The sequence below is a fragment of the Pan troglodytes genome, chromosome 6, assembly GCF_028858775.2.
Source record: "Pan troglodytes isolate AG18354 chromosome 6, NHGRI_mPanTro3-v2.0_pri, whole genome shotgun sequence".
NCBI lineage: Eukaryota > Metazoa > Chordata > Mammalia > Primates > Hominidae > Pan > Pan troglodytes.
In genome coordinates this window covers 98,134,056-98,153,183 of record NC_072404.2, presented here as the reverse complement: position 1 = coordinate 98,153,183, position 19,128 = coordinate 98,134,056, and the positions used below count along the sequence as shown (strand labels likewise).

Here is a 19,128-nt window from a genome sequence, read left to right as displayed (position 1 = left end):
TGGGAAACTAATACATGAGGTGTGAGTTGAATATAAATATTTGTACCCATTCTTTAGATTTCTGTATAACAGATACATACATATATATTCAGAAAATAATTTCCTTCATTAGTTAATGCCACTTCCTCTCAGTTTCTGCAATTTTTTTTTTTTTTTTAGATGGAGTCTCACTCTGTCACCCATGCTGGAGTGCAGTGGTGTGATCTCGGCTCACTGCAACCTCTGCCTCTGGGTCTCAAATTATTCTCGTCCCTCAGCCTCCAGAGTAGCTGGGATTACAGACACATGCCACCACGCCTGGCTAATTTTTATATTTTTAGTAGAGATGGGGTTTCACCATGTTGGCCAGGCCAGGCTGATCTCGAATTCCTGACCTTAAGTGATCCACCCACCTTGGCCTCCCAAAGTGCTGGTATTACAGGTGTGAGCCACTGCGCCCGGCCAGTTTCTGCAATCTTATATTAAATGGTCTAAATACAGTGCTGGGTATTTGTCTGATAGCATTCAGCTCTATTCTCACTCCTTCAACTTTACTCTGGGACTGCATGCCTGTAAACTGCTGGCTTGAAGCCAGTAAAGTACCTATTCCAGATCCCCTTGCTAGCTGGTCTCTGGTTGGGTCTTCCAAAGGAAAGGACTGGTGGGAGAGTGGAAGTTAGGAGAAGAAAAGAAGCCATGATTAATTTTCTTCTGCTTCTATGTCCAACTGCCTTAGCATCTTAGCGCTCATGAGTTTTGGCGGTGGCAGAATCAGCACCAGGCCAGTGGTTGCCTCTCTGCAATACCAGCATCATTATGGCAGCAGCCAGTGGTTGTAGGCACCAGTCACTCACCTTGTCAGTGAGTCCAGTAGCACCAGCAGGACTGTGGGCTCATGGATGCCTGCAAAGCAAAGGTCAGGTGGTTTCAGCAGCAGCTGCAGCACTCCCAGGTACATGCTTGTAAGGTCCACATAATACTGCTTATGCCACTTTCCCCTTTGCCCTTCCAGCTCTAGGGGCAATAGTGACTTCCTGCAATTACTAATTCTGGGTAATAGCAACTAACTCTTTTCTCTCCCTCAGGCTTTTTAACACATCGGTAAACAATTACTTGGTATTGGATTACCTCTGTTTGAAAAGCTGAGAATAATTTCTGTTATCCTGACTAGACACTGATACAAATGTTTTTGCACTAATATTTCCTTATTTTAAATAACGAAGTGAACAGGGTGGGGGTGGGGGTTTATGGGTTACTAATTGGGGTTCATCAGAATTTCCAAAGACAGTAAGACATTTAAACAGTAATGAGGTTGGATGCTTCCCAGCACAGAGACAGTAGTTTTAGATTAAATATCTAGCCTTATAGAAAAGAGAAAAAAAAATCCTTCCACGTGGCAGCAAGTTCATGAAAACAACTGGTCTACTTAACTCAATTTGCCCTGAAAAAAAAAACAAACAAAAAACACCACGAGAAATAGAAAAGCCACTACAAATGTATCATTATCTTGAATTAAAGCTGTACCAGGAAAGTAGGGCACACACTGAACATTTTTTTATTATGAGAGTTGTGAAAACACAGGGCTGCTATTTGCAATAGTTGTGCTCAACATAATGCTAACTGGCCCTCATGCCTGAACTTCTCTTCCCAATAAAAACCAACTACAGTATAATATGATCTGATAGGGCCATCCAGAAGAGCAACAATTTCAACAATTTGATACAACAATTTTAAGTTCCCCGTCACTACTGAGAACATTTTAAGGAGTCATGAAAACCTGTTTTTAACAGAATAAGCCAACTGTGATCAAAGTAATCATCAGCTCCTTTCATTGTACACTTACTATTGTGCAAGACCCTGTGTTAAGCCCTTAACATTAATTAGCTCATTCACTGCCTGCAAAGGCCCTATTAAACAAGTAACACCACAAGTGAACAACCTGAGCCTGATAATGGTGAAGTAGTCACACAGCTGGTCAGAGCTGGAATAGAAGGTCAAACCAGCTCAGTCCAACTCTAAAATCGATACCTGTAAGCACCTCTCTGTACTTAGTACAAGAAGGGAAAATTTCCATGTTCCCACCTTAAAATTGGAGGGACAACATGCAGAAATGCATGAATCAAGGCAACTTACATATATAAACTATACCACAAAGCCCTACACATATCACAATTTTATTTTCAAATTTTAAATAAATATAGAAAGAGACAAGCTTTGTCACCCAGCAACACTGGAAAGGGCTCATATTTCAGTGGTCATACATGCTTTTCAGGAATGAGGAGAGTTGCCTCGTCTGTTGACTCTTATAAGAAGAGAAGAACTGAAAATTAACTTTATAGAGCTATACACAGGAATGGATCCTGAATTTACTGCACATGTAATTAAATTAGTGATGATTCAACTTTGGAACTCCTATTTTCTTGTTTATAAATTATTTCTGATTTTTGTTCCAAATAATAAAAACAACAACAAAAAAGTCATGGTTACCTGTCTCATTTGGCATGACTGAGGAGAAGTAGAAAAGCTTCTGTTGGGACTATGGAATGATCACGTTTAGTTCTGTAGTTGGATTAAAGGCCATATATCTATCTACTTGAGATGATTTTCTTATTTCCTTGTTACAGGGCCTATAGGGTCCTGCATGGTTGTTCCTCACCTATCAGCCTTTGCTTTCTTGTTGCCCCTCGGCCTCTGAGCCGACCTCCAAAGAACCGTTCCTTGGGTCCTGACTCAGAGCTCTATGCCAAAATAGCTCCTCCTCATTCTTCACATCTCAGATTAGGCATCATTTACTCTGGGAAGTCTTACCCAATTCTAGGACTAGGTAGGGTCACCCTGTTTATCCTTCTTTAGCATCAGTTACTTATCTTCACAAGAATTTTAAATTCTTATACATTTTTATATAAGGTATTAAGAAATAAAAATCTGTTTGTTGCCTATCTTCCTTAGTCTCCACTAACACAGACAGCATGTCTTGTGTTGACTTCACTATCACCAGTACCTGTAACAGTACCCAGTATGTAGTAAGGACCCCAAAATGTTTGTGAAAACTTACTATCTGAATTCCACCCAGCCTCAAGGCATAGCCATAATCCCCCTGAGAGCTTTTCACTGGGAACTTTGGTGACAGGGTCTTCCACAAAGAACAGCACAGAGCTCTTCCATCCAGTGCCCTTTCCTTTAAGTCCTCATTTTTCTATTAGGAGCTTCCTTTTTGTGGTCTCTACAATTTAGAGGCCCCTAAACCTACCCCATCAAAGCAGAACCTTACAATAACACTCATCTTCAGCTCTCATTATTCTCTTCAGTGGTTTCCCACATTTTCTTTCAGAGATCCAACACCTGAGGTATTAGATTAACAGAATTGTTTCCAGATCCTTTATTCACATTGAAGAATAAATACTTAGTAGGATGAATAGATACCTCTAATGTATATTTTCATTTAGCAGCATCTAAATTGAAATGTCTGGCATTGACCACTAGGAACAGAGAATTCTCCATAGAGTAGAAACAGAACCTTCACTATGGACAGGGGCCAACTGTGCTTCTCTTACACACAGATACCCAATGAAAAAGAGGTACTCTGGACCTCACACTAGACCAGGTCCAATCTAGTGTTCTAATGCTTTCTTTCCTGTCAGTCTTACATCTAGAACATCCCCTCAGCCTCTAGCTGATCACACTTTTGGTACTGGCCCATAGGCTGCACCCCACAACCAAACTAAGAGGATTAACAGGAGCCTTTCAATTGCTGTAATCCCCTTGGTCACTTGGAGGTGGCTAAAGTTTCAAAATTAAAAAAAAAAAAACTTAAAAAAAAAAGAGCAAAATTGAAAAGTCTCTAGATAAAAATTTAGAATTGTATAGATCTAAATTAATTTTAAACTCTGACCTAAGTGCTTTGTGCATGAGTCAACTGACCCATGACAACAGAGATAACTATCTCAGTCCATCCATTTCAGATGCCCCTTACCTCACTTTTTTCTTTTTTCTGTTTTATCCAAAGGAGTTTGGTCACTGATACAGTTTGGATATTTGTCCCCACCCAAATCTCATGTTGAATTGTAATTTCCAGTACTGGAAGCGGGGCCTGGTGAGAGATGTTCAGATCACGGGGGCGGATCCCTCATGGCTTTGTGCTGTCTTCATGATATGAGTTCACAGGTGATCCGGTCATTTAAAAGAGAGTGGCATCTCCCTAACCCCCCTTTCTTGCCCCTGTTCTGGCCATATGACATGCAGGCTCCCACTTTACCTTCCACCATGATTGTAAGCTTCCTAAAACCTCCCCAGAAGTAAAGCAGATGCCAGCACCATGCTACCTGTAAAGCCTGCAGAACCGTGAGCCAATTAAATCTGTTTTCTTTATACATAACCCATTCTCAGGTATTTCTTTATAGCAATACAAGAATGACCTAATACAGTCATTTATCCAAGTAGTGTTACTTCCCAGGATTATTTGGTTTATGGAAAACATATCTGCTCTTCCCACAATGTGATTTATCTTTCAGTTTTGCTACATGGCCAGCAAGTGTCTGACAGACAAAATACTCTTAAAAATACTTGTTGAATATATGATTGATTGACTGACTGACAGAATGAATGAATGAATGAATGAATGAATGACTTGGACTCCCCAGTTGAAATATTTTTGTTTTTAATTCTAGAACTCTTTGGCTTCTTCCAGATGTTAGTTCTATATCCAGGTTTCTGCTACACATACTGCTAATTCCTGCTTTACTCTTTAAAGTGGGCCTCCCCTCCTACTTGAGCACTTAGCTCAGGGGAAAATTTCTTGTGCTTTCTTGAATTTACCCACTCAGGAGTTCCTGAGGGCTGAGCTCCCAAAGTCACTTTAACATTTTTCATAAAAACTGCAAACAGAATGAAACTAATATATAATCAACACTTAGAGATGGAATCAATTGGCAGTGTATCAGATAGCTAATTTAATTACTCCAGGTAAGATGTATGAATTTTAACCATGTTTTAGAAACAGCAGCTGCTTCCCCTTCATGGTCCATCTAAGTGTTATTCAGATCAAAGTATTCTGGGCTTATGCCAAAAGCACATTTCCTGCGCAGATACAGAGGAAAAGGAAGAAGCTTTCACCATTCAAGACCTTCCCCCCACCTTTAAATAAAGTAGTTCTGCTTATGACTATTTTGCCTGGCTCCTAGAATTTCCTTTGAACAAAGGATATCATAGCTTTAAAAATAAAGCAACCACCACCTGAAATACACTGGTCAAGTACTACTGAGTTGTTTCCAAACACGGGAGTAAGAAATTTTGAGTTTGCAGTTCTTTCCTTGCCTCATGAAACAGCACTCATCAAGATCAGAAATTAAATCCTAGGGCTAGCTTAATATTCATGACTTAATGAAGAATTAGAACTTCATGTACCCAAATTTGTCATACAATCAGATCACATGTTGTATTCCAGTTACTATGGATTTGGTCTACTTCTAAGACCTTCAGACTTAGGGATGCTTATGTACTATATAAATCCACCCAAGTCCACTCCTTATGAATATTTTAGGCCAATTATCATTTCTCTTTAACTGTGCTTTCTCACCTTCTCTATTCCCTGTGGAGGACTGGTTTGCCCTGTCACTTCAGGGGTGGAATGCAACCTGATGATCATAGAGATTTAAACAGAGTGTGATATACAAAAACAACAACAAATCCACAGTAAAGTGACCTACTATTGGAAGAAACACATAAAGAAGATTTATGGTTTTTTTGTAACACAATTTCACGAATCTTCTTTCAATGATGACAGGAAAGCAAATCATCAGTGGTGGTCACCAAGGATTCTTCCAGGGATATTATACACACTTCCTAAACATATAGTATGTAGCACATGAATATTGAAAGAAGAACATTAAACGTGGTTTAAAATACATGATCAATTCTTTAAATCTATTTAAATTCATTTAAATCAGCATTGTTTGGGCTTTATCTACAATCTTCTTGGCAATAACCCTGTTTCCATAGTGACAAAGATTTGTATTTTATCTTCATGCATGCTTGTGGAAGTATAACAACTTTTGTAATAAAGTTTACATATTATTTGCACATAAATTTCATTTTTGTGAGAAGTCCAAGCTACAGGTTTCTTTCCTTTAATCATTTATTGCTGTCTTGCCATTAAATACATAATTCACATCTCCTCTCAAGTAATGAAAACTCAACAGAGGGCCATTCCTAACCACTTGCAAAACAGTTCTAAATCTACATGATGATCAGATCTTTGAAAATTGGCATGTAATATTGAGGAAAAGATAATGAAATCCTTCACAGATGTCACTATTCATATAATATATATGTTTTATTAGCATAAATCCATTCATTTGTGCCTAATCAGTATTCTCTTATTTAATTGTTTCAAGTGGTTAGTAAGTTTGCTTTGGCCAGTCAAAGTGAAACAGAAAAGTGAAGCAACAGAGACGTTGTCCAGTTACCTATCTGCACCCAGAAATGAGGGCTTTATTTCAATAGTTTGCTGTCAATTGAGCTGCAAATCGGTGTGTTCTTTACTAAAATTCCTTTTAATATTAATTTTTAAAATAAAACTTCCAGGGCCTGTACTGTTCTCTGTTCACATTCGTGGTATCAAAAAGCTGTACACATATGATTAGTGATAATTTATATACTATTTTATTCTTTAATACAAAAGTTAAAAGTAAGTTTCCATTTATATGCCACTATGTCTAGAATAGAATTTTTTTATTTTATGAAATTATAGCTATTACTTCAATTCATACATCACATTTTATTTAAAACTAATACTTTTTTCCCTACGAATTCACAAATCTGTAAGCAGAAGAGTAAAAAACCAAAAGAGAAAGCCTTAAAATATCCCTTTAAAATGATATGATTTTTCTGTTTACCCTCTGGATACAGGATGTAGATGGTACGACAGGGAACATCTGGGTAAAGTAGGCAATATTTAAAAATGTGAACAGTATTTTTAATATATGATAGTGTTGTACTGAGTTTACCACCTTATCAAGAATATAAGAACCATCAGTATGTTATATTTCAAACCTGCACTACATTAAAATGTGTAGTAAAGCATTTTGAATTGCATAAATTTCAACTTATAAGGAAATAATGCAAGTGATATACATTGCATAGGATGTTCTTTGTTCTCACAAATGTTTCAGTCCCTTTTGTGTCTTAACAATGAAATTTACCAGCTGTCTCTGAATATTTAAAGGAATATTATGTTGAACAGAGAGCTCTTCTTGTTTCCCTACACTCTTGCTTCAAAAAGGCACACTGAAGTCCAGTGAGTAAAAGAAAGAAGGAGGAAGGGACATTTGGGCAGAGACAGGAGACTGGCATTAATTCACTCATCTCACAGGAGAAGAAATCATCTTGATAAGCAGAGAGCTCCCACACCATTGGAAATATTCATCCATGTTAAGGTTGAGTGAGGTTGAATTAACAGTCTTACTGGCTTAATGCAACATCAATTTATTATCTTATAGTCCTCTAGGTCAGAAGCTCCACTGGGCACAAATCAACATGTTAGTAAGGCTGTGATTTTTCTTGAGCCTCTATGGGAGAATCCATTTACTTGCCCTTTCCAGATTCAAGAAGTCACTTGCATTCCCTGGCTTGTGACTTCTTCCTCTAACTTCAGACCTAGAAGCATAGCATCCTCAAAGCTTTCTCTCTGACATTCATGCCTCCCTCTTATGACCCTTGTGATTAAGTTGGACCCCACTGTGTGATCCAGGATAATCATCTCATCCTCTTTAATTCAATCATAACCTGAAAGTCCCTTTTGTCATGTAAGATATTGGATTTGTAGGTTTGGGGACTCAAATATAAACATCTTTGGGGATATCATTAATCTGCCTACCATAGCGATATAGTTAAAATATAGATTGGTAAATGAACCTAGATTGCTAAGGGTCTTTCCAATGTTTATATTCTATAAATAAGGCAAAGAATTTAACTATCTATTAACAACTGATAAAAAGTTTATTTGGATTAAGAAACTGACCATAAAAATAAACAGATTCTCTTCACTCCTAAGAGTATTACTTTCTTTCTGTATGTCTACCCTAGATGACTAAATATTTTAGATAAAATTTATTATTTAGAAGAAGACCAAGCTTCTCTTACATACTGTGGTCCCATCCTAACGGGCCTGAGAAGGGACAATTGCTAACAAAAGCTTGCTGAAAAGTATGTGACTGATAAACTCAGGCAATTGGAGATTCTTAACAATTATGAAACAACCACCCTGTGGCTTTTCCAGGATGTTGCTATCTCAAAGGCTGCAGTGGTCGTTGGTCAGGGAATTATTGTATCTCTTTCAAAAAAAAGGAAAAGATTAGAAAACACTATTTTTCCTTCTTCTTATGTACCTCCTATAAACTCCTAAATAGGAAAGAAATGATCAAGTTCCTAACTTGTAATTCATTTATCAGAAGCTGTTAAATATGCCACCAATGAAAAAATATGGCTTAACTAACTCATGTACGAATTACACCAATTTATATATACCAGTCTTCAGTTTCTTGTGGCCTTCAGCAAAAGATGTTCTGAAATGCTGCATAGAATAAAGCACTCTGCAATTTGGATTGATAGGAGACACTAAATTATACCTAAAGCAATTGACCAAATGATCTTGGTAGATCTTAAAGTGATAAACATTGCCATGAAAACAGTGACCACTTAATCCATCAGTAGAATAGTCTGCATTCTAAAAAATTCTAACTGGGGAAAAAATTCTCTATGGAAAAATCTTCTTTGTGGACCTACCACCAGGACAAAAGGGAACATATTTATACTAATTAAATTTCCATTGAAATCTATTTATTTTCTATTGAAATCATTAAATTAACTAAGACAAGGATAATTATCCCAATTGGAGTTTGATAAAACTTGTTGGAAGTTTTCCCCCACTACAACATCAGGTGTATATATGCATGCACACATATCAACACACACAATCTGAGTAATAATCACTGTTAATGTTTACTGAACACTCAATGAACGTCAAGCACTAGGCTCAAAACACCATATTAGGAACCATTGTTTCCCACTGTGAAGAAGTTAAAACTGAAGTTAAGAGAAGTTATAAAATTACTAGTCAATGGCAAAACTAGAATTCGAAAATAGGCGGTTTAACTCCAGGGCCTTCATTTTTGATCCTCATGTAATATTGTCCCTCTATCAGTGGCCAGAAGTAATACCCAGAGAGAGAAATATATTTAGGTATAATATATCATAGAAACTGAACACATAAAAATCGATATTTGTAAGTTTTGTTTGTTTGTTTTCTGAGACAGAGTCTCACTCTGCCACCCAGGCTGGAGTGCAGTGGTGCTATCTCGGCTCACTGCAACTTCTGCCTCCCAGTTTCAAGCGATTCTCCGGCCTCAGCCTCCTGAGTAGCTGGAATTACAGGCTCGTGCCACCATGCCCAGCTAACTTTTTGTATTTTTAGTAGAGATGGGTTTCGCCATCTTGCCCAGGTTGATCTCAAACTCCTGAGCCCAGGCAATCTGCCCACCTGGGCCTCGCAAAGTGCTAGGATTAAAGGCGTGAGCCACTGTGCCTAGCCAAATATTTGTGAGTTAATGTTCTTAATGCCTAAATATATACTTAAGATTTCCTTAAATTTCACTAATTTCAATATAAATATATAGCTAAACTGTAGAGCTAGCCCCAATTTTCTGGAGGCTTCTTGCAGTGAAATTGCATAAGAGGTATTCACAGTAATTCATTAAGTTTAAGTGGTTTTTAAATCATAAGATAAACATTAAAGTCAATGACTAGGTGGAAATTTCCAATATTCCTCATACCAGCTACACTATTGTCAAATGTATCAGTGGGAATGTCCTGAATGATGAAGAATCTAATAATATATTGTTCATCATTCATTTTTATTCACACATCTGTTCATTCATTCTACAGATATTTATTGAGTAAAATAAAGCAGAATATTTGCAGACATAAGGATGACAGCAGACTTACCCCAAGGATTTCAATGGATGTGATGGCAATTGATGGATGTAACGGCAGGCTATAAGAGATGCACTTGACCTGTGAAAGGAAATGCAGGACTGAACTCCTTAGTTAAGTCTGTAAGAATATACAAGATATGGCCCAACAAATGAAGGGTAAAAAATTTTTTGGGCAGAGGGAACAGCATCTGCAATGGCAGAAAGATCTGCGAACATGTTATAGTCAAGAACTCTTCAGTATAAGTGGACAATATTAGAATCATGTGGACGGATACACAGTGAAAGCTGAAAATGTAGGTGAAGGCTGGATCATGCACCTACACGTAAAATATTATTCAAGGATTTTGAACGTTTTTAGAGAATGTGAATGCAACTAATATGGCCACCTCCATGCCTCTTCCTTTCATATCAGATGAAGCAAATGAATAGGACAAGTCTAATTTAAGGCATGCCTCTATCCTCCCTGTCATTTAAAAAAAGAGGCCCCATGGCCATTTTTGTTTAGAATATGGCATTTATTTCATTCACAAAAAGAAAATGCATATAGCCTTTGCTTGCCAAGGAAGACGTTAGAGAACATAATTATTCACAGCAAAATAAAGAACTGGAAGGGACATATGTGAGTGGAAAGAGGGGAAGCTGACTGTATTTGTCTGGTGCTGAGAAGTACACAGGACAAGTGAAGTGCTGAGTAATAGCTGTGGGAAGAAGGGCAGGGGAAGAACACTGGTAGGTGGGTTCTGAATGGAGATATGGGGAAAGCTGTAAATTCTGAACTAAAGATGAAAGTTATGTGTGGATGGTGAACAGGGGAGAAACTTGTAAGGTTGGGTGAAAGAGCATACAGAATAGAGTAGTTCTTACCATTTGCGAGGGCTAGTATCTCTGGAGTTAGAAGTATATGCCAACATTTATGTGTGAACCAAAAAAAGATATTGAAAAACTTGATAATTATGTGAATGAAATGAATAAGGACTGATGGCAAGAAGAATAGAGAGGAAGAAGATTGTTTAAGAAAAGAAAAAACTGGCAATATCCATTTCAAAATAAGCTATATTCTGCCTCTTACACCCACACAAAAGTGAAATAAAATTTGCCAAAAGGAAATTGCCAATTGTCAAAGAAAAAAAGAAAACTGGCAGTCCTAATTATACTTGCTAGAAATGAACAAACTGAATAATCTCTATGAATCATTCTCATTGCTGTCCAGTACAAAATCCTGAGTAGCATTCTTAATTTGGACATTCAATATTTTATTATTGATTTACAACCCAACTTGTTTTCACAACAGATCTAAGTCATCTGAAAGAAACTTTGTACATTAAAACAGCAAAATATAAATGTAAAAATAATGAAAGTCATTGGAAATAGAATCAGAGCTGGACTAGGAACAGGAGATGAGCAGAGACGGGTATATCATGTTGCTTTTAAGGCCAACATCAATTCCTATCCCTTTGCTAACCCACAGATTTGTCTCTTCCTCCCAGCCAAAGAAGAAAAGAAAATGATTCAACTATATGGTTATCTTTTTCTGTGAAGAGAAAAATATATTATCAGTTCTTCAGAAGTATATGTTTAGAATTTAGATATCAAATTTGAACGAAATAAGAGATTAGTTGAATACATGTTATCTGAGTGTCATCTCAGGAAAATTAATATCATTAGTGAATATTTTAAAAAGCAAATCAAAACCCCCTTTTCTGTTTTATTTATTTATTTTTGAGACAAGGTTTCCCTTTGTTGCCTGGGGGCTGCAGTGAAGTGGCCTTATTATGGTTCACTGCAGCCTCCAGCTCCTGGGCTCAAGCTATCCTCCTTCCTCAGCCTTCTAAGTGGCTACGACTATAGGCATGAGCCACTGAGCCCAGCTGATTTTTTTCTTTTATAGAAATGGGGTCTTGCTTTGTTGCCCAACCTGGTCTAGAATACCTGGCTTCAAGCTCTGGCTTCAAGGGATCCTCATATCTCAGCCTCCCAAAGTGCTGGGATTACAGGTCCTTCTCCAATTTAAACACCATAATACTCTTTCGTATTTTTTATCTTCAATTAAGTTTAGAGTGTCTTAGCTACAACTGAAAATGCTGTCTAAGGTAGAAAGTAATTTATTTTTCCAGAATTTCCTTCCAAGTTTAGTAAGCACTTCCAAAACAAGAGAGACTATGTAACTTGGGAATTGGTATATCGCTATTATCACTATAACTACACTTTTTCTTGAAAACATATCAAATATTTAATTTCTCTCTCCAGATCTTATTCTCTAAGTAAACCTGATTTGTAAAATCAATCTACAAAAGGCTTTTTCTGCTGTCATTTTATAAGGGCTACTTGAATTTTTATGAAAAACTACATTTGTTATAACCCAAAGGCATTTTCAAGCAAAGTAGCATTTTTATTTCAATTTTTATTCAAATTATTTTATACAAAATATGTTCATATATACCAAAGAATTATGACAATGTGTATTTTGAAAAAATCAACTTCACACTGAAAGGCACTTGATAGTTATTTGAGATATATATTATTGTTCTTGCTGTCTGCTTCCAACACAGCCTAAAACCAACTGGCATTTCAAGCTCTGTTATTACTTAACACATAAAAATATGTATTTTAGTGCATACGCTTTATACAGCAAAAATTTCACAGTTACAACTAACATTATGTTTTCTTTTAAGTCACAAATAGTTAAGTTCTATGTTAAATGCCATGCACATTTAGCCTACCCATGATACCAAAATGTTTCATTTTTATTTTAGTTCCAAATTATGGAGCAGAAACCTAAAACAGAGAGTTCATTTTAGTCATATATCTAAAAGAAACTAATCAAGGTATATGAGCCCTCTAATTTCAATTATGAAATAAATGTAGTGTAATCTAATAAAAGCCAAAATTATAGCGCTCAAATACCTATTTAAGTCTTCTTACTATGGAAACTTTCTGAAGTCAAATAAACACAAATTTGTTTAGGTTCTGGAAGGTACCAACTAGCATAGGTGCTAACTAAAAAGTTATTGAAATCAGTTAGGGGAAAGAAGAAATGGCTGTAAAGGCAATTACAAGAAAGGAGCTTGCTTTATATGATACTTGACATAAAAAAGAGAACATGTATTATAAGAATTGTAACTAAGTCGTCTTTATTGAAAACATCTGAAAATTCCAACATGAAAGGCAGTATTATGCATTCATGAATTCAAGAAGAGGATGCAGGTGACTTCTCTACAGGAGGGCATGTCTTCATAATTATATTTGGCACTTGAAAAGTGCATCACTTTAAGAGCAATTTTGAATGTCTTTAATGTGTATTTATTAGGCATAATGAAAATATACACAGTCAGATATTATAGGCATTAGAAAAAAAGGACAAGGGTTTAACTGCACTCATTTCCTCATTTAGGAAGTTCTCTGGATGGATGGATGTATCTTCAAGGTAGTTCATCTCTTCTAGAACTTCTTTCATTTATAGATATACATTTGTAATTTATCAGGGGAATTCTGTAGAAGATTGTTGGTCCATTTAAAATGCTTGTTTATTTATATTCCACATCCTCCTATTAGCCAATTTAATCAGCTATATAACTTAAGAAAAAATAACATAAAATATTCAGCGACCCTGATTTTTCACTTTGATGACAATCCCCAAAATTTCCTTTATACCCAATGCATTAAGACAATAGGCATTCCCAGAAAAAGATATTCAAGGATGTCTAACTATGGTGCTCCCAGGAATAAGCACTTCTTAAGAAATATAACCTTATCTAAACTTCAAAAGAGTAATAATAAGCTAAATATGTACCACAGATAAAATATATATCTACCATTATTATTAACATGAAATCAATAGGTATCCCGAATGATAGTCTCACTATTAACGGCACTACATTCGAATATAAACTTGAGATGCTATTTTAGATTACATAACTAAAAGTCAAGTCAAATATATTTTTCTTATTACATAGAAGATATTTGTTTTATTGAATTCAAACATGGTGATAGAACTTAGAAGTTCATGAACACTGAATTAATCTATAGACTATGTTCTCAATGAATAGCTTAATTATTGATTAAGTTATTAAATTTAATTATTAAATTGAGCAGCCACTTTTTCAGAGCAGCCCATGTGGACTGGTTTGCTGGGTCCCCTAAGTGCTCCCAATTATTAAAACAAAGTTTTACCATTAATATATTTGATGGTAGAAGACTATATAACATAATATATAAAAAACTTCTTTGGCTTGAGCACAGATAGCAATGTGTATCTATCTATTTTTCTATCTATAATGTATATATGTGTATCTCATAATGATTTTTAAAGTCATCATGTAGTCATATTATTTTAGAGTTTAGATAGAGTCAGGGATAGGTATAAATTGTGGTAGAATTTAGAAAATGCACAATTTCTAAAAATAGAGACTTTTATCATTAAGCACCATAAAATCCTCTCTCATTTTTCTTTTTTTTTTTTTACTTTCTTTAATATATCCCTGGATTTAAAGTAGTATAAACTATCTCCACTCAATTATTCCCATTTTAATTAGGTTTAAAAAGCAGTATGCTATTTTTTCACACACAGTCTCTAAAAAGAAGAGAGATGCAATAGATAAAAGACATTACCATGTTTTCACTTTGAAGATAGAAGCTGAACTTCGCTCTGGGATTTTCAGTTTACTGATCTGCAAAAACTGTTTGGGGGTAAAATGCTTTATTTCTCAAATAACTCATTAAGAATTTATTACAACAATTCCATATAATGATTCAACATGTTTTCTAAATTAAATCCTCTGAAATAAATATAATCATTCTTTTTTACTTTTAGCTTAATATTGCATGTTTGGATTTTACAGACATGTGATTTGAACATAAATGTACACAACTACTTTACCTATATAATTGAAGAATTATGTCTATAGGAAAGTGAAATGTTTTATCCATAATATCCAGATATCAGATATCCATAATATCAGAACTACAAAAGAAGAAATCCTTATTATATCAAAAAGGGATTGTAGCTTTCTCCTTTCTGTAGCAGAGGTAGAAAGTAGTCTTAACCAATAATTGTTTTATTGAATATTAAGACCATGTTCTACATGCAAACAGTTCTAATAAAACAGAAAAATGTGGAGCAAAAGTAATAGGAGAGACACTTGGATAAAAAGGGCAAAGACCAAAGTTGAAGTATTGGAAATCTTAGTGAAAGTTAGTTAAGTCAACTAAGAATATCTCTATACTAAATAAACTGAGTTTCAGTGAGTGGAAATAATTAAAGTCATTGATGTAAAGGTCAATTTTAGGTCATTCCTGGCACTAAATTTGAAAAAAAAAAAATGTCAGAGTAGCTATGTTTTTTTAAAGAAATAGATGAATGTATTTTATGGATCTCTGAGTTTAACATTTATACTAAAGGAAAAAAATCAATAAAGTTATGTCAACCTGAAAATAACTGGGGAATGTGTATTGCTGAATTAAAAAAAGATCTATAACCACAGTTTACAGTTTCATATTTTGCAATTAATTAATAAGGAAGGCAAACACACATTTATCTAGATTAGGAAAGTTTTCAAGTGTGTAAGGGTCTAAGGCACGGAAGGTAGTGATCCACTTCACCTTAGGGAGAAAGGCTAAGTGTTATGTAATGGGAAGAGGACCTCAACTCCTTGGAAGACTCATCTCAACCACCTGCCAATGATAGAGAATGAATAAACACAAATTTTCACACAGTGCCCAGCTCACATAAGAAACTATTCAAATATTGAAAAAGCCATGCAAATTCCATAATAAAATGTAAAAGAAGACCAAGTAAATGAAATAGTGTTGAGAAAGTACATATATCATTTAATTTAGATTTTTTAAATGATGCATATGTAATTTAAGTACATCCAAATGTGTAAATAAATATTGGAGAGAAACTTCCAGTGAGTCAAAGTGTAGATCCTAGATAACAAAGTAAATTAATTTGTACTTTAGTAAAAACCAGCCCAGCAGTGAATAAAAATAGTGCCCTGAGGGTGGGGAGTACCTGGTGAACCCTGGTCAACCAGCACAGCCATGTGGTCAATGGGCTGTCTTCTCCCATCCGCATTCACACATCCAGTCTCTATAGTGTCAGTCAGGCTCTTGGGAGATGACTGACCAAAGTGGGAGAGAAAGGACACTTTTTGACCATGTAACAGAAATTCTTCTGCAAGCCCTACAGATTTGGGAAGATGAACACCATAGTCTAACCAACTTGAATAGAACTAAACTGTGTAAGATTATGAAGCAATTCTCCCTTTATACTGAGAAGTCTTAAGGCACAAACAGTACAATGCACTACCCAATTTAGTTTTCCATAACCAAAAGGAGGGCAAGGGAGACAGGCACGGAGATTACCAAAGCGCTGAAAAATAATACCTATGAGAAAAGGCAGAACATTGTATGTTTTCTAGATGAAATAGACTTAAAGAAGAATTTAAAGGATTTAAGTTGGCTGTAAGAAAGATTCTCCTGGCACTGTGAGTTGTTAAACATTAAAGTGGTTTGCTGAGACTGCAGGAACTCCAATTCTGAGAATCTTTACAAATGGGAAAGATTCAGACCTGCTACTTAGAGGGACTGAATGTGGGCTTTATTAAACTAGAACTCTGCAAGTGCCTGCTAACCCTGTGAGTTTAATTGTTAAGTACTTATACAAACAGTATTTTCCACCTAGCAGTTCTGACTCAGTACTGTATACAGTTGTTGGGGGGAGCAGTTGCAACAACCCACTTTTTATAGTACATAAAAGCATGTGAAGGAATAGTTTGTCATGAGGAATCCTAGTGATATCTCTGGGCACCTGTACTTTCTGATCTTAGATTTCTCATGTAAATTACATATAGCATTTATTAATAATCAAAGGCTTTTATAATATGTTGCAGTTTTGAATAATTCATGCTAAAGAAGCATTAAACCATGATGGAAAATATCAAACATAAAAAAATTAAAGTTGGGCAATTTCAGTTTTCCCTCTTGATATCATACAGACTTAAATACTGTTTTTTATATGAAACCTCAAAAGTTGGTCTTTAAGTTTGGATACTTAGTCACTAGTAGTCCAAAACTAATATATATATATATATATTTTTAATTATATATATATTTATTATATATATATAAATTACACACACATACACATTCACACACATTTTCTTGAAACATATTTGGAGCCTTAAAACATAATAGCATGTACCAATAAATGAATTAATAATGTATTTAACTCATATAATCTGGATGAAATTATTTTATAAAAAGAATGTGAATAAATTGAATAGTAACTAAATTGCATAGTTTACTAAGTTAAAAAGCAATCACGTTAATTGCATGTTAATATATTTGTATATTATACAATAAATTATCCAATTCAGATTTCCATAAAGAATTCTTTTACTTCCCCTTAAAGAATGTGCATAGTTGAGCATTAGATATAATCAAGTTTTCACTACCTATAACTTTCCTTTTGCCAATGATTTGAGGGAAAATCTTTGAGTTTTTCTCACAAAGTAACAGTAGCATTATTAAACTAATCTCAACTGATGACTTTACAAAAGCACATTATAACGTGCCACTCAAACTTTCTACACTGCTCAAATCAGCAGATTCATAAGTTGACATAGCACAGAGGAGCTACCTTCCGAGCCCTGCAGTTAACTGCATTCAGTAAGTATTTACATCCGTAGCACTATAGATCCTACTGACTGAATTGAAAATACACATGTAAATACACACCCCTCTCTGTGTCACAGTCTGTCAATAAATTGTATAAACGGACACGATGTATCTCCATACCTATGGATAAGGTATACGTTTTAGATGTCCACCACCTACTCATTGTATCAGGATACTATCTCTCAATATCTTTTTGTTTGTGTTGAGTTGGAACGTTTGTGTATGTATGTGTGTGCGCGCGCACATTACCGGAGAGGGAGATCCGTTCTTGCAGAGGGGTCCCCTGAAGACTCCTTTAATGCCCCGGTAGTGCCCATTGCTGAGATGTCTCGAACTGATGACCAGGTAACAAGCCATGTGGGTCCGGGCGGAGGCGCAGAGTCTCAACTCCTCACCAGGCGACCAGCCGTGGAAAGCGGGCGGGTTTCTCAGCGGCAACAGCGACTACCACCTCCCGAGAAGACGCGGCCAGCAGGACGCAGGGGGAGGCGGTGGCAGCGCGTCCCTGCTCCGCGCCCCGTGCGGGGCTCCTGCTGCCGACAGCTGCTGCTCTGACAGAGGCGGCGGCGGCGACAGCACAGAGCACGGAGGGGACCCGGCGAGCCAGTCCACATGCTGCTCTGACGAGGTGGCTGCTCAACCGCGGGCCAGCGATATATTTATTTAAGGACAACTTCCAGGGTCCACCAGGGAATCAGGAATTCCCCCGCCCCTTTCCTCCCGCCCCGTGCCTTCGCGCCTGGCGCCTGCCCGGGGGATGCTCAGGCGCGGGTACCCATCGTCCGGCCGGGGGCGTCCTGGGCTGCTGGCTGCAGTGTGAAGATCCAGCAGCAGCCGCCGCCGCCGCCGCTGCCTTTGTGGGGAGAGTGGCGGGGAGTCCTTGGGAGCGCCAAAGCGCTGCCCCCGCTGCAGTCGGGAGAGGGCGGAGGAGGAGACGGGCGGGCCGGGGTGAGGACAGGGAGTTGGGGACGCGGCGACCTGTGCTTGAGGAGGGCAGTTAGCGCCGCTGCTGGGAGCTGTGGTCTCGGGGCTGCCCAGGAGGCTCAGGTGTGCTGTGGGGCGAGGCCAGGAGGTGACAGCTGCCGCGGCAGCCGCGGGGGGGCTCTCGGGGCTGCGGGACCCGCCTCTCCCACCTCCCGGCCTCAGCCGCCCAGCCCCCCGGTTCTTCTGCCCTATCTCTGAGCCAACTTTCCACTGTTTGGGAGTCACCTGGGAGGACTGGGGAGGCCGTGGTGGAGGAGATGGGCAGGAGGAGAGCGTTTTCTTTACTCTTTCGTTGCCTGCTGGCCTTCAGCTTTTCTTCAGCGCTCTGGCTGACGGCGGCGTTGGCAGAAGCAACAGCTCCCCAGCCGGTTGCAAGAATGAGCTGTGCAGCCACAAACAGGGCAGACAGATTAGATGCGCCGTGGTAGGGAACGCACGGACGAGGAAAGTTTTGGGCAGAAAACTTATATAAGGTATAGAAACGAGACATGCATACGTA

The 19,128-nt window shown here is 37.3% G+C and overlaps 1 protein-coding gene across 1 annotated transcript in view; it reads right to left on the bottom strand.

Moving 5' to 3' along the window:
- Positions 1-18,102, bottom strand: part of ZNF804B (zinc finger protein 804B) — a 581,991-nt gene extending 563,889 nt beyond the window's left edge. The window contains exon 1 of the mRNA XM_527811.8: positions 17,895-18,102. Within this exon, the coding sequence (XP_527811.4) occupies positions 17,895-18,002 (108 nt within the window). The 5' untranslated portion in view covers positions 18,003-18,102. The remainder of the gene's footprint in view (positions 1-17,894) is intronic.
- Positions 18,103-19,128: the final 1,026 nt, after the last annotated feature.